The 16,785-nt window shown below is 27.0% G+C and overlaps 1 protein-coding gene across 1 annotated transcript; it reads right to left on the bottom strand.

The window, feature by feature from the left end:
• Positions 1 to 4,093: 4,093 nt before the first annotated feature.
• LOC107457345 (uncharacterized) lies at positions 4,094 to 14,760 on the bottom strand. Its single transcript, XM_087168689.1, has 6 exons — positions 14,546 to 14,760; positions 13,133 to 13,191; positions 12,479 to 12,583; positions 7,065 to 7,097; positions 6,281 to 6,319; positions 4,094 to 4,217 (listed from the first exon to the last, which is right to left on the bottom strand). Exons 1-6 carry the CDS (start codon positions 14,676 to 14,678, stop codon positions 4,170 to 4,172), a joined length of 417 nt encoding a protein of 138 aa, XP_087024815.1. The 5' UTR covers positions 14,679 to 14,760; the 3' UTR covers positions 4,094 to 4,169.
• Positions 14,761 to 16,785: the final 2,025 nt, after the last annotated feature.

Raw genomic sequence — 16,785 nt, 5'->3', positions numbered from 1 at the left:
TGGCAACAGTTTTCATTTTTAATTGATTGGATTCGGCGCGCAAGAGCACGTAGTGAGCAACCAGATAACAATAACCAGAGTGAGCATTATCAGGTTGTTCAATTCAGATTCATGCACTAAAAACATGACAATATTTAATTTAAACTCAAATAGGAATTAATTAATTAATTGAAGTGAGAATGCTTTAAAAGGCCGCTGTTGAATTGATATTTTTCTACTGGTAGCTACCTAAACGTCTAAAAAACGTTTAAGTGCTTGTATTGAATGCATTGAATTTTTTTATATTTCGCGTTTATTTATGCATTGAATTTTCACGCTTTAAAATGCAGAATATTAGTGAAGCAATATTTGATAATTTATTTTGATAATATGTTACTTATTTAGCTAATGTTTTGATTTTTTCACCATGCACAATCTAAATAGCTAATATACTTTTTTAAAAGCCAATAAGAACATTGGTAGAATTCATCTACATAAGTACAATACTATGTCTTTGATGATAAAATACTATGTCTTTGATGATAATATATTATGTCTTTGTGCTAGAACATTGTGTTCATTGGCGAGCGAGCGCAGCGAGCCATGGTTCACGGCGTGAACCACATAGGATTGCGCAGCAATTCTCGGGGGTTGGCGAGCGTTAGCGAGCAGGGGGCGGAGCCTCCTAGTTCTATTTAAACCACAAAAATGTGGTTTATCTTTAAAAGAAAGAAGAAAATTTTCTTTTTTTTCACGGCCAAAATTCTGAATTCTGTTGACCCTTAATATTCCCTACACTATAAAAACTGTGCTGCACTATCTCTCCGAATTCGGCGTCAGACAAAAAAATAATGTGAAAAACACTTTATTTCACGCGAACACTAAATCAAACGTTCCTACATTCCTTAATGGGTATAGTTAAATCTGACGCTTACAAATATTTAATAAATTATCTCTTAGAAATCATGTATAAAAGTAAACGTAGTATAAATGAAATATTTGAATAAGTATGAGTCAAATGTTTCAGGGGTACTAATAAAAGAAAAATCCGAATTTTTATTGTTACTACTTAGCACGAATAAATGAATTCTAGAAGGAATTGGAATGCTTCCAGTCAACAATAACCAAAAAAAAAGCCTTCGTTGGGTTTTTATATTTTCCCTACAAACCTAATGAAATACATAGTAAAAAGGTTAATAACCTTTTTCTTGCGTCGTTCGAAAAGTTAAGGAGGAATGTACATTTTGTTGTTAAGAACAATGGCCAGGATTTTATTTCAGAAATTAATACCAATTTAATTGTACTTTTCGATGCATTATACAAGTAGAATGAATAAAATATTAATATTTAATATATGAAGAGACTTTGCTTATTGCCTTATCATTATTTAATACCGTAGCTTTTATTCCTTTAACTCTCTCATATTTTATTTTAATTGTATTACAGGCTACAACCCTGAATAGTTATCGTTTTCGAAACATTGGGAGTCCTGCTGTGGACTCATCGTAAAGACACGGTTCCCAGTAGAACGCCGAAGTTAAATATCACTGGTTGCGGTCAGTAAGCGTGTGGGTGACCACTTTGATCGGCCTGCGTATGGACCGAGGGTGCGCGGTATCAGTCCTCGTTAAACTTCTCTACTGAAAAGTGCTCGACTTTGCGCACAGGTCATCGAGCTACCAAAGCATCGAGCACCATTTTACGTTCGTAAAATCACCAAACTTAATAATAGAATTATTAACTAAACTTACAATTGAAACATCATTCAAAAATGACGAAAAAATATAAAAATAAGCACATGAAAAATTCGATCTAGGAAGACAGAAACCTCGTTAATTGAGGCATAGATCTTTAACATTCCGATTAGAAATATCGTTATAGAGAAAATTTCAATGTCGCGAGACTTCGTTGTTGGGAGATTCTACTACTTCGGTAATACTATTGATCCTAAACTCTTATCAGACTTTTTTCTTAAACTACAAAGTTAAAAATAACATGAGGTGACAAAGTTTTTGTATTGTTAAACCAATGACAACAGCATCATTAAAGTCAATCATTATTTCCATAATGATCAAAATTATTTGCTTAATTTATTGGAAGGGTATTGTTTATTTTTTACACAATGTCTTAGATACTAAGTTTGAATCGTTTGTGTAATCACGAAGAGTATAGCTTCAATATTTCACAAACTTTCAACAAGTAACACACTTTTAACGCATTGTATGCACGCAATAATATGTAAAACTGTCTACTATTTTTTATTTATTTATACGAAACAAGAATATATAAACTCCAACTGTTTTTTACACGATTTTATCACTCCAAAGAAGTGTATATTGGAAAAAATTAATTCCCAAGTTATTTTTTGATAAAAAATTAAAAAAAAGCTTTGTTATATTATTATAAATGATACCTGAAAACTCAAGTACTTGCTTGTGTACGCTTCAGGGAAATGAGTGATTTAAGGGGGGGATTGAAATTCATTTAAACAATAAAGTGAATCTTATTTTCCGATTCTTTTTTAATTTTTTTACACTGCATTGAATGGGATGAATCTTTTAGAGACTAAGAATTTAGCGTTTTATGAGCAAAAAGTATAAATATGTACTTGAGGAATCTGATATTGCTCCTTAAACAAGTAAGAAAAGTTAAGTATTTCTTACACTCAATCGAATGAGATTCGACGTATTAAAGAATATAGATGGGTCTTTTTCCTTTCTAAAATACGCAATGTTTTTTTTTTTTTTTTCTTTTTTTTTTACATTTCTTTTAAGACATAACGTGCACCTATATTTTAATAATCATATGTATGGGAAATTGTTTTTCAAACTGTCTTTCGACAAATTTGTAGTTGTTCAGTTAATACAAAATTATTAATCAATTTAATACAAAATGAATTAATCTATGTTTCGTTAACTAGATGGTGCTGCCATCTAGTGTGGCCGAAACTAAACGTCCATATTAACATGACCAACGGTATCTCACCCATTGTGGTGGTCCTGAAAGAGTGGATACCACTTCTGGAGTACGCGCTAGGTCTGCTCATCGGGAAGACTGATTGTGCAGCTCATAGGAAATAAAAATGTTTCGTTAACATTGAGATAGCTAATTATTTTAATGATATTATATTTAATACTGGAAAAGTAAGCAAATAAGGTTAAAAAATTCCCAGAATTGAAACAAAATAAAGTCAAAACATGTTAAATAGTTTGTTTTTAGATTCGGATTTTCAAACTAAAATTTTAGTCAGAAGATTTTAAGGAGATCACAATTAGAGTATTAATTCAAGTTTATAAATGAGCCTTAAAAACTGTAAACTGATTTATATAAAAATCCGGTTTATGTGAATATACACATTTTTTTAAACGCATTCGTATTAACTGCTGTCAAATTTACATTTTTTGTATTTATTTATTTATTTTGAAGGCTTTAATTTCCTGGAAAAAAGTATCCCCGTTCCATTTTAATTGAATTTTTCTGCAACAAATGGCACAGCAATCACTAAATGAAGAATGGGATTGTACTAGTTTAAACTTATATACATCTAGAAATGCTTATCAGATCCAAAAAATGTAAATATACTCCGCATTTCTTTAGTCAAATAAAAACAAATTAAACCTCATTTTTAAAGACACATTCCAATTAAGAATTTAAATAACAAGAAACAAATTTTTTAATTTAATTAAACTAATATGTTCATTAAAATTTATTAAATAATCATTAAATCAAAGCAAATCACGATAAATTAAATTTAATATTTTTAACTTCAGATTAGAAAGCCATTAACTTTATGTTTTTTTCCCAGATATAATTAAATAGCATTTAAAATAAGCAGGCAATCCTCATATATTTCTAGCATCAAAAACGATCAATGTAACAACAACAGTTTTTATGTATGAGCTTGAGTTTATTATTTGTGATATCACTCAGCATGAAATTTATAAAATCATATGAAATTTATAAAATCAAAAATCAAACAGGTAGCTACCGCTGTTAATAGTCACTTGCTTGTAGCGTTTAAGTTGTCAATTAGGATATTATAAGTAAACAGATCACATTTTCCATATTAATGATTTTATTTAATGCATAAATACAATGAATGCTATTTTATGCAAATATATTTTGCTATTTTATGCATATATTATTAGAAAGGATAATAAATAGCTGTGGATTAGGATTGAGACTTTTTCTTAACTTTTCTTCTTGCAGGTTTCTTCAAACAGAAGTTTAGCACATTCCTGTAATATGTAATTGAAATTAATGTGAGTAGCATGCTTGAAAAATGTAAAGTATTGCACTTCAAGTAACTCTAAAATGAAAGTGGCACCCTTATGATTGATTAAGTATAAAAGCCTATGGTCAATCATTAACACTTAGTTAATGATGTTTTCTTACGAATTCTTTACACAAAGTCTTTTAAAGAATGCTATAAAAATAAAAACCCTTTTCCGCATAGCTGCACTAAAACTATGCAGTATAAAATTACGGACCAAATTACTGAATAAAATACAGGCACTTTGATTGCATCGTTCGTAAAATCTATTTTTACCTTAAAATATCATCACGTAATTTTTACAGTAATATTTATATATTTAGAATGATTCAGTGGTCTTAAGATAAATATTACTGCAAAAAATACGGTATATCAGATTTTTTGTTCCATAAAATATTTCGATTTACCGGTATTTTGACAGTGTAGAGAGACTATTTTTTTTAACAAAAATTGCTATAAAGCTAACAAATTTTGCAAAACTTTCATTTCAATTTAGGTTTCTAATTAAGAAACCTATTTTTTTCAAATGAAATAAAGCTTTAATGTTCAATTTGTGTACACAATTAATTAGAATGATTAGAATGAATTAAATTTAACTAGAATGATTCAGTGATTTTATAGTAAATAAAACTATAAAAAAAATATGGTATATCAGATTTTTTGTCCCGTAAAATGTTCCGATAAAAATTGATTATAAGGTAAAAAGTACAGGCACCCTGAGTGCTGTTTTTTTTTTTTTTTTTACCGGAATTTGATCCGGAATTTTTACAGTGTAGAAAAAAGAATTTTAAAAAAAATTGCAATATAGCTACATTTTTTAAGAAAACTTTCATACAATTAGAAACCTAATTTATTTTTCAAATGTAACGAAGCTCGAATTTTCATTTCATGTACACAAATGCTACTACGCTACCTACTTTGGTTTTCATTGATTTTATAAAGCAAGATACATTCAGAATTATGCTAATTTTATTAGACCAGATACCTAGATGTCTATGAAAATTTTATATTTCTCGAAACTTGTAAGTGACCAGGATTCGAAATTAAAAAGATGTTATGATTTTATATGATGACACTAGAATCATATACCTTGAAATATGTTTTAAACATAGAAAACTATTTCACGCAAATTTTATAAAAAATAAAAACATAAATATTGATATACAAATACTATAAAATACTATATTTCTTACACAAATGCTATAATGAAAAAAAAATTACATGATTGTACACAATTGTCAAAAAGTACTATATAATTTATACAGGTATTATAAAGCTAGAAACCTACATCTTCTAACTGATTTTAAAAACAAATTTCATAATAAATTAACATTTATGTTTTGACAATAATGTCAAAAACAAAATGTATAAAGCATGGTTGAAAGCCCGTATTTTCCAAATATCATTCGCTAGTTATCCGATATTTATTTCCTTAAAATAAGCCTCAAAATCAATTTGCTTGAATTTTAAAATCTGATTTGAATATTTACCTAACTTTTAGAGAATTATTTTAGGGACTTACAACATCGGCAAACAATTCTTGCAATTTTGAGCATAAAAAATGCAAATTGGTAGAACTCGGACAGGTATGATCTATAGGTTAAACTAAGGACTACAACTTACTTAAATATAAAACAAATTAAATGTAAAATGCGTCTAAAAAGTTTTTAATGTAAATGAAAGATGCATAAAACGAACTTTACTTTTCGTTTTTCGACACTTAACAATTGGACACGTTCACAAATTAAATTTCCCTCTTTAAACCTTTTTTCGTCCTAAATTCAACCTTATATTAATTCTGAAACCTTCATTTTTATCAACTAATGGCATATTTATCAATTGTTCAACTAATGGCATTTTTATCAATAATTCGTATAGTTTTCCTTATATATCATTTAAAAAAAATTTTTAAATTTAATAAGATTATTAAATAAATAAGTGTTGAACTTTCCACCTGTTCATAAAAAAATGATACAGTGTTCTGACCAACTCATAATGGTCAAAAATGAAAAAATAAAACAAACTTACCTCAAAATTTAACATGATTTTCTTTTCTGGGAAAGTAAGCTGAAAATTTTAAAAATAAATTTAAAAAATTTTAATATAAATTTGAAGAGCATTAAATTATATACACTTTTATTCTTGGAGTACATAAGGAGGAGAACAATATAAATATTAAACAGTTATCTATTTTTATATTTAAAAAATATATACCTGAATTATTTTGTATGAACTTTCCTAAAGAAAGTGTCTGTTATATAATTTTGTAAACTAAGTAAGTTTCATATGTTACTTGATTAAAAACTTCATTCTAAACGTCGTCATACACCACTAGAAGTGCTTTCTTATTATGAACCGCCATATCATGCGATTTTGGAGAAGTTTTAATAGAGAATTCCCCAGATAGGGATACCTTATCCGCGTGCGATAACATTTCCAGGCTTGAGTCTTTATACACATTTAATCCTGATAATGTATCTGAAAGTTTGTCTGAACAATTATGTGACTCCCTGTTACATAAAGCATCTTTAAATTTGTACGTTTCGACAGAAAAATAGACTAAAATTCTAATTTTGAAAATAATATGTTGCTTTAGGAGTAAAACTAATTTCAGATTTGAAATTCCCACATCCTAATTACATAAGATCAAGTATTTGTATAAACGCAACAAAAAACTGTCATTTATAATATGTCATTGTTTTTATAATTTCATGTGCGTTATCTTACAATAACAGCATTTTGATTTCTATAATAAGTGCTGATTGCGAATATTATATCAATAATTTATCAGTGCCAAAAAATTTATTGTTACCTTTTCAATTTTTTCAACAACACAGTCAAATATCTGCAATAAAATTGAAAGTAAATATAAGAAATATAAATAAAAAGAGCAACTCTAATACAATTTTATAGAATTGTAAACATATGTGAAAAATTTTTGAGAGATATTAATAAAAAAAGTCACATTGTAAGTTCATAATTTTGCAAACTGCCGCATATATCACTAAATATTAATTAATAAATAAATAAATAATATTAATTTCCTAAAATTACAAAAGAAGTATGCAACATAGTTTGTTTCGTAAAAAAAAGTGCAATAAAATTTTTATTTAAAATAACATGCATATACTGAAAAATCCTATTTTTTATTTAATTTTTTCGTTCAAGCAATTTGTTTTGAGAACGTCTTAACGTGTCATGTCTATCTATAACGTCTATTTCCAATTCATGTAATTATTTATTTATGATTTTTATTTATTTATAAATTTGTATGAAAAAAAAATTATAAAATAAAATATTTGTTCTGAGCTCTATGTGATAATGTAATAATGTTTAGACAAGAATATTTTGCTTTATAATTTTTGTTATTCTTTAAATTTTGTCATAAATTTCTCAAATAAATTTCTGAATTTCTAGACTGTCGATTGTGAAAAAGAAATAATTTTAGTTTTAAAGTGCGAAAACAATTTTGCTTAAAATTTTCTTATTATAAATAAACGTTTTCAATTTGTGTATTTATTACTATGATTTCATATAAATTTTGGGAACGCAGTCGTTATTTATTAATGCAATGTTATGTATTGTGCAATATGCAATGTTATGTACTATGTTATGTGTTAATGCAAAGTTTCTACAATTACTATTATTCAAACTCTTCAGATTAATTTGAGGTTTATTTGATAATTAAATTAGGTTACTAGAGGTAATGACAGTGGTTAAATGTAAAGTTACCTTAGAAATTTGTGTTGTAATACTGATAAGTAATTTAAGTTAAATTTTTATAGTATTTTAATTTAAAATTGTGTTTGAATGAACTAGGAATAAAAATCAAGTTTATAATTTAATACAATTTAATACTAAAATAAACGATTATTTTTATCCAACTTTCGGAACATTGTAAATATTGCTTTTTTATGTTTATAATATTTTAAAAATATATACACTACCGGTCAAAAGTTTGCGAAAATTTTGAAATCTACGAAAAAATGGTTTAAATTCAAATGCTCATAGAACTGCGAAAAATCAGTCAAATTGCATGAAAATTTGATATGTTCTAAAGTGAATCCTCTACATTTAGTTACATATGATCAAATTGCAATACTTTGTTTTTTGCGATCTGAATCCAGCTTTTCATCATGGGTTGTTTCTATGGTGAAAAAAGTTGCTAAGTTTGAACACTTGCCAAACTTTCAAAAACAAATTTTTGTACTTTCTGTTAATGGAAAATAGTTATTTGAACCGTTTTGTGTAAGCCCTCAAAATTTCAAATCGTTTCGATTTGTTTTGACGAAGTTATAGAATTTTGAAAAACATGCGTACTTTTCTCGATTTTTGAGCTTTCCACATATGCAGACTTTTGGTCTATATCTCTTCTACCAAAGAGCTTTTTAATTTTAATGTTTTCTATATTTTCAAATAATTAATATTTATTATAAAACAAATACTCTTATTCATTATTGTAACTATTATTGTTTATATTTATTGTTTATATTTATTGCTTATATGTATTAGTTTTGGTGTGATATTTTTACTTTACATTAAATTAAAATAAAAAGTTATAACAATAATTACATAAATAATTCTAAAAAAATAATATCACTAGTATAAAAAATTTGCATTTTTACTATACTATTTTATTTACAACAGGTCAAATATTTAACATATTCTTATTCGTATTTTGTAATTAAATAAATTAACATTTAAATCTTAGATTCCTCGAACCATCCACCTTTTGCTTTTATTATAGCCTTACATATGCGTGGCATTCGATCTAACAAACCATTAATCACTTCAAGTGATATAGAGTTCCATTCCTGTTGTAAAATGTCCCTTAACTGGTTTCGATTCGAAATATCAGAGCATCGTTTGCAAGAACAAACAAATTTTCGATTAAATGTGACATTTATGAGATATTGTTTTAATTATATTCATAATAAATTCTTTATAATTACAATAATGAATAAGAATATTTGTTTTATAATCAATATAAATTAGTTGAAAATATAGAAAACATTAAAATTAAAAGGTTCTTTGGTAGAAGATGTATAGACCAAAAGACCTCATATGTGGAATGCTCAAAAATCGAGAAAAGTACACAAGCTTTTCAAAAATCTATAACTTCGTCAAAAAAAATCAAATCGATCTGAAATTTTTAGGGCTTACATAGAATGGTTGACATAACTATTTTCTATCAACAGAAAATATTAAAAAAAATTTTTGCAAGTTTGGCAGGTGTTCAAACTTAACAACTTTTTTCACCATAGAAACAACCCATGATGAAAAGCTAGATTCAGTTCGCAAAAAATAAAGTATTGCAATTTGATTATATGGAACTAAATGTAGAGGGTTCACTTTAGAACATATCAAACTTTCATGCAGTTTGAATGATTTTTCGCAGTTCTATGAAAATTTAAATTTAGGCCATTTTTTCGTAGATTTCAAAATTTTCGCAAACTTTTGACCGGTAGTGTAAATTTTATTTTATTTATACGAATGTTCAACTTTTTTTTTTTATATTTGTAAAAGCGTCGAATCATTTTGTGCTCTATAAATTCCCTAAACCAAGAGCTTACTTTTCCTTTTTTATTTTAGTTTCTCATTTAAAAGAAACCTTCTTATAAAAATTTTTCATTTATTTAAAAAGCTTTTTTTCGTCAATTTATCTAATTTAATTCAATTACGAAAATTCATTTCGGTTTTAATAATCATTCGATCTATTCATTAAAAACTGCATTTAATCATTTTCTTCATCAATTTAAGAGATATCGTTACATATACGATAGATATTAATTAATCCAGAAGAATTGAAACAGTTGTCCTTGTTTATAAACGCTGATTATTAAAATTTTAAAAATGTGTCAGCCGAAAAAAATTACATTTATGTTATAATGTAATTGCTTTCTTCCTATCAAAAGAATCTTTGAATGATTGCAATTTTTTCAGTTATTTAATTTAATATCATTATTCTTTTTCTTACTGTTTACTATTCACGCAGATAAATCTCATTACGTGCGTAAAATATAAAAGTGTCTCTAAAAGGATGTAAATTATTTTTATTCCTCAGTTAGAATTTTCTTCCCACCTTCATTAAGTTATTGAAATTTAAAGCATATTTTACATAAATATCTTCAAAAATTTAATTCTACCTAAAATTGACTAAGTAGAAACTTTCTAACAATCAAAAGATAAACTAATTAAATAAAATAAAAATTCTCCAAAAAAATGCATTTAATTTTCTTATGTAAAGGTTTTAATTAGCCAAATACAGATTGAGATATAAAAAAAACACTCAAAATGGATTAACATTTTATAGATTAAACTATGGAACAACATTTAATCCTCGTTCTTGCTCGCCAACCCCTATAACTGTTGACAGAGCTCTTTCAAATCGCTTCTCTTTCTCATTTTGCCATGGTTTTGTTCAATCTTCCAAATTGCTTGCTTTAATTTTCTATATATGTTATTTTAAAAATATCAGGCGCTATGCCCCTGTATGCTTTTGTTCCCTTTTATAAAAAAATTCATGATAAAATTATGTAAGATTATTAATATGTAAGATATGTATAAGATTTTATTTATAATAAAATCTTAGCAACAAAAGTGATGTACCGTACATTTTTAGTTGGACATAAAGCTATTTTTTCTTCGTTCCAATTGAAAAAATTAAATTTCCCATTTTTTAAAAACCTTTTTTCTTAATTTTAAATTATTTTCAATGCTAATCCATAGTTAATGAAAAAAAAAACTTTATGATAACAAGATGTGGAACACAAAGTTGGACGCATGATGATGTTGATTTAGTTGAACACAAAGAAGTTTAGTTTATCAAAAAAAAAAATCTATACTAGAAGAAAAGCAAAACTATGCAGTAACAATGACTTAGGCGAGCAAAATACCAAGAAAAATTTAAACTGATCCCGAAAAACAAATTCATAATTAAAGAAGAAAAAAAATATGTGACAACAATGATTTAGGCAAAAACAATAGCAAAAAATATATAATTCTGATCCCAAAAAACAAATCTCTAATTTAAAAAAAAATTATTTCAAACGCAGGACTCAGGCAAGCACAATAGCAAGAAAAATTTAGAACCGATCCTAAAAAGCAAATCCATAATTAAATAAAAAGCAAAACTAGTTGACAGCAATGAATTATTCGAGCAGTATAGCAAGAAAAAATCTAAAACTATTCCCGAAAAATAAATCGATAATAAATGAAAAACAAAACTGTTTGACAACAATGACTGAGGCGAGCACAATAACAAGAAAAATCTAAAACTGATCCCAAAAAACAAATCCATAATTAAGGAAAAACAAAACTATTTCATAATATTGTCTAAGATGTGCACAATAAGAAGAAAAATCTAAAACTGATCCCAAAAGACAAATTTGTAATTAAAGTGAAATAAAACTATATGATAGCAATGAGTGAGGTGAGTATAATAGCAAGAAAAATTTCAAACTGATCCCAAAAAAAAAAAAAAAATCCATAACAAAAAAATAAATATCTGACAACTATAACTGAGACGAGCACAATAGCAAGAAAAATCTAAAATTGAAATCCAGACATGCGAGTTTGATTCGCCAAGTAGTAAATACAGTGGTTGATACAATTATCGAACTTCTTTTAGCGGAACCCAGAAATTTCATTAGAATTTTCATGTGAAAAATATTGATAAAGTAAATACCATTATTTATTTTGAAAATATTAAAAAAATTAAAATTTATTAATTATTTTAAAAATATTTAGCGAATGAATAAAGAGCAAAATTTTTTCATCGGGTAGTTTTAACAATACTAGGCTCAAATTTAGGCTTCATGTCATATATTTGAAGCCTAAAGTGGCATGTAGTTCATAATTATTATCATAAATATAGTTCATAATTATTATCATACATCTAGTTCATAATCATTATCATAGATATAGTTCATAATTATTATCATACATCTAGTTCATAACTAGTTCATAGTAATAGTTTATTGTACGTATAAACTAAAAATGAATGAGCTGAAAAGTGGTTCCTGTTTACAAAAAAAAATGAAACATTGCGAAAATATACGTTCAAAATAATTATCAGATCAATATTAAATAACTAATGGAAAATTAATTGGTTATAAATTTTATTACGGGGTTTCATAACTGATAATGTTGTCTTAACTTTCGGATCACCATTTGCTAACCGCTGTACTCTTAAATGAAATTAAAGTAAACCTATTAAATTCTTACTTTTTCGGGTGTTTCTGGCTTCTCAAAAAGAATTGAATAAGGAGTGCATCTTTTAATTCCCTCCGGAACTACTTCACGTTTACATTCATCTAAAGAAAATAGTACCTGAAAATTGCAAAATATTATTAAACAACATTATTAACATATTAAATTTTAATTATGAAAATGCTTAAAAAATTAACTACTTAACGAGAAATTTTTTTAACATGCTTAAAAAAGAGACATTCGTTCATTTTTAAATATCTCTAAATATTGATTTTATAATTTGAAAAATATAACGAATGGTAACAATACTTATGAATTCTTAACTCTGCTGCTGTTTTCTATGTATTGTGGCGTAACTACCACTAAGATTATTAAATACCAATTCCCTAGTATATAAGACATGTTCATTACATCTAGAAGTATCTTTGGATAGTTGAAGGTTGACATAGTCTATAATTATATCCCCTTATTGGTGACCCGGACGTGATATGGACTTGCCAACTTCGATGGATGGTCCACATTAAACTTTATATGGAGAGTTGATTTTAAACTTAAAAAAATTCCAAAATATAAATAAATGAAGGAAACAAAAAAAAAGCTAGTAGAGAGATAATTATCATTAATAATGAATCTTTAAGTAGTGATTAGAATCAGTTGTTGTTTACTTACTCTTGGGGACATTAATCGTTCACAAGCAGCAAATTTACTACAAAGCAATGGATCCTTGCCTATAAACAAAATAAATTTTATTTTTAATGAAATTTATTAAAATTTATTTTTAGCATTTCTAAACTGAAGAACATAAGGTAATACATCAATAAGTAACATTTTTCAAATTATCAATAAAAAAAATTGGTTTGAAACACCACGGTTCCGCAGTGGATTGATCGTAAAGACACGGTTCCCAGTTGAACACCGAAGTGAAGCATCACTGGTTGCGGTCAGTCAGAGAGTGGATGACCACTTTGATCTGCCGAGAAGGGACCGTGGGTGCCAGGTATGGATCTTCGTTAAACTGTTTTACCGTAAAGTGCTCAAATTCACGCACAGGTCGTTGGACTACCAAATCAGGGGAACCATCCCCTCTGCAGAGGATCAGAATTGCGATGGCATGTCTTCGGACTATCCTCAAGGATGTTTCCCAGACCGTCGCCAATAGCCCATTGTGCAGCTCTAGGGTGACCTTAATAAAGTACCTACCTACTTACCTCGTAACACCTCGATTTCTATAGAAGCAAAAATTTGTCTCCTGCGTAGTATGTCATCCAGCAAAAGTATTACCGGGTAACAATTCCAAGATACAGTTTAATCTGTAAATGTCTCCTTTGGAAACAGTGCTACCTCATAAGTATACTGCCCCAGCTTTTTAACTATTAAATATTGTTTGAATACTACTCCTTACTCCATAATTTTGCGTGAATTCGTAACTGCGTGTCGTACAAAATTTGGCCATTTCATAACTTCGTAAAGTACCGATTCATAATTACGCTGGTCTTTAGTCCTTAACTTCGCTAACCCCGAACTTTGCAGGCAAAGCTGTAGATAGAAAATTTCTTTCTTTTTTTCGTTGAGGAGAAAATTTCTTCTTTCCTTTTTTTTTTTTCCTTCTCTCAAACATTAAGCACTCTAATTAATTTTCAATGCTGAAATACTCAGGTTCACAAACCTTTAAACATTAACATTAAGCGTTTTATTCTTCGTTTTTTCCATTTAAAAAAATAATTTATTAAAAAAAAAAATTTTTTTTAAATAAAAATTAATTAAATATTTTTATTTTTATTATCATTAATTATGAATTTGAACTTTTTAATATCATGTAAAGTATAAAGTATTTTTATTAAAAGTAATACAGTAATTAATTATTAATTTAATGCTAATTATTAATTTAAGGTTTTGAATTTGAGAAATTTTGCTTACGCGAAGTTTTAACCACGAAGTTTTGTCCCATTACCTATAAAATTATTCGATTTTCACAAAATATTTTTTCCGCTATGATAAAAAAACTCTATGTTTATTGATCCATTAATATTTTGACTGCTATGCATTCCTAAAATAAAATATTAAATTTTTTAAAAATCTTACTTTTAGAAACGCATTCGACAATTTCCAGAAATTCTTTTTTCTCCATAGTAACAAGATATTCTCCTGCCGCGCATATTGCGTAAGCATATCCCACCAAAAACAGAAACAAACCAAATAAACGGTAGGTGTTCATTATTTAAACCTCGTTATACTGTAACACAGCTCAAAAGTCACTATGCTAGTAGGAAGATGTAACACAGTATATAAAGTTTCTGAAAGTGCGATTGCAACAATCAATTTCATACTCAGAATAGTAATTTTCATTAATTTTGAAGTAAGTAAACAATTATATAAATCCAAGCTCAATGTTTGAATAGCAGGATTTATAAAGTTTCAAAAGCATTTGTGCGGAACACGGAAATCAATCACGGATTAAAATTTCGTCTTCGCTCGACCGGTTAATTTTGAAGAAGAAATTGAAAATAAAATGCAATGTTCTTATTTTTCAATTATTTTATTTGTAATAGTAATAAGTAGCAAAACTGATATTTCATAAACTTGATGCTTACTGGTACAATACCAACGTGTATATATATATATATATATATATATATATATATATATATATATATATATATATATATATATATATATATATATATATATATATATATATATATATATATATTATGTGGCAATGTAAAAACGGGTACTACTTTATTTATTGGCAAAACTTACTTACTATTCATTTTGTTAGTTATACGTCAAGTAATTATTTAGAATAATTTTGGATTTTTATAGAGATGACCGCTTAGTTAAAAATTTATTAAGTTTATAGTGTATATAATTATAAGATTGTCAAGTTAGAACTCGAAAGGCGCTCGAGGAAATAGTGTAGCACGTAATGAAGCATTGGGGGTGAGTTTTCGGTCTTATCTTAAGGCAGATATAGAAATAATTTAAATACTTTTGCTGCCTACTACGCTGAAATGTCCCGAACTCTTACTTACTGTGGTTTGTGTGATTTAAACTTATTACTGAAATTCATTACATAAAGAATTTTGGCAATAGCGCGAACGAGTCTAACAAAGTAGTTAAAGTAGTAATAAGTACTTAAGTTCAGTTAATCCCTGACAAAGCCGCGGGCATTATCTAGATAATGAAAAAATTTGATTAATATATTGATTAAAACTAATAACTAAACAAATTAAGGTGTAAGGTTTAAAACTAATTAAAGATTGGAGAGGGATTTGACGAATTGGAATATTTAAATATAGTTGCGCTTTGCATTCGGCTTGGTTACAGTTAAAAATTATTTGTTGTACAAGATAATATTGAAATGTGACGAAGCTGGCTGCCGAAGGCAGCTATCACATATTTGGGACTTTAAAATTGATTTTGGTTTAGAAATATCATATTTAAAATATATTTCTGGTTTTTAACGTTGGTTTTTTTTTTAACTATCATGATATTCGTGGTTTTTAAAAGTGATTTTTATCTTTTTTTAACATCATTGCTACATGTTTGTTGTTTTCAAAGCTGGTTTCAAAGTTAGTTAGTTTTTTTGCATGATTATTTTTTCTTCGACATTGAGAAAGAAACGTTTGCCGAAAAAAATTAGATCATACTATTATTATGTAAATTAAATTATTGGTAGATTATTGAGAAAAAAGCAAATTACAAATAGATCGATATTTATGATGAATATTACATTCTTCATACATTAAAACTAAAAGAAAACGGACAGTTAAAAAAGCAAACAATAGTTATTTTATTCTACAACTTTATTTCTAAAAGAAGATGGATTGTTAAAAAATAGCATTTTACAAACACATAGAAATTCGCCATGATCATTTTATTCTTTAACATTCTTTAACTAAAAGCAATCTTTTAGTTAGAAAAAAAAGTCAAATTAGAAACATATTGTTGTTTGGAATTCTTTTTCAACAATAATGTAATTCTTCTTCAAGAATGTAATTATTCTGTTCCTATTCTATTCTTCAAAATTAAAACTAAAAGAAACATACATTTTTGCCATCAATATTTTTTTCAACATTGTAAGAAAATTGATTATTGAAAAAAATGGATTGAAATTATTATTGTAAAAATTAGATTGCTGGTAGATTGTTGAAAAGAAAGCAAATTACAAATTACATATTTGTTATGAATATTTCATTTTTCAACATTAAAACTGAGAAGATCGTAAAATGAAAAATCAAATATGCGTGTATTATGCATATTTGAAGATTGTTTTGTCTTCATTTTTTTGAAGTTTTCTTCAACAAAATAAACTATAAAAA

This window comes from Parasteatoda tepidariorum, chromosome 7, assembly GCF_982258835.1.
Source record: "Parasteatoda tepidariorum strain Cologne lab strain chromosome 7, Ptep-v5.0, whole genome shotgun sequence".
NCBI classification, from domain to species: domain Eukaryota; kingdom Metazoa; phylum Arthropoda; class Arachnida; order Araneae; family Theridiidae; genus Parasteatoda; species Parasteatoda tepidariorum.
Note: the sequence above shows the minus strand (reverse complement) of the source record. Positions and strands in the feature narration are given on the sequence as shown.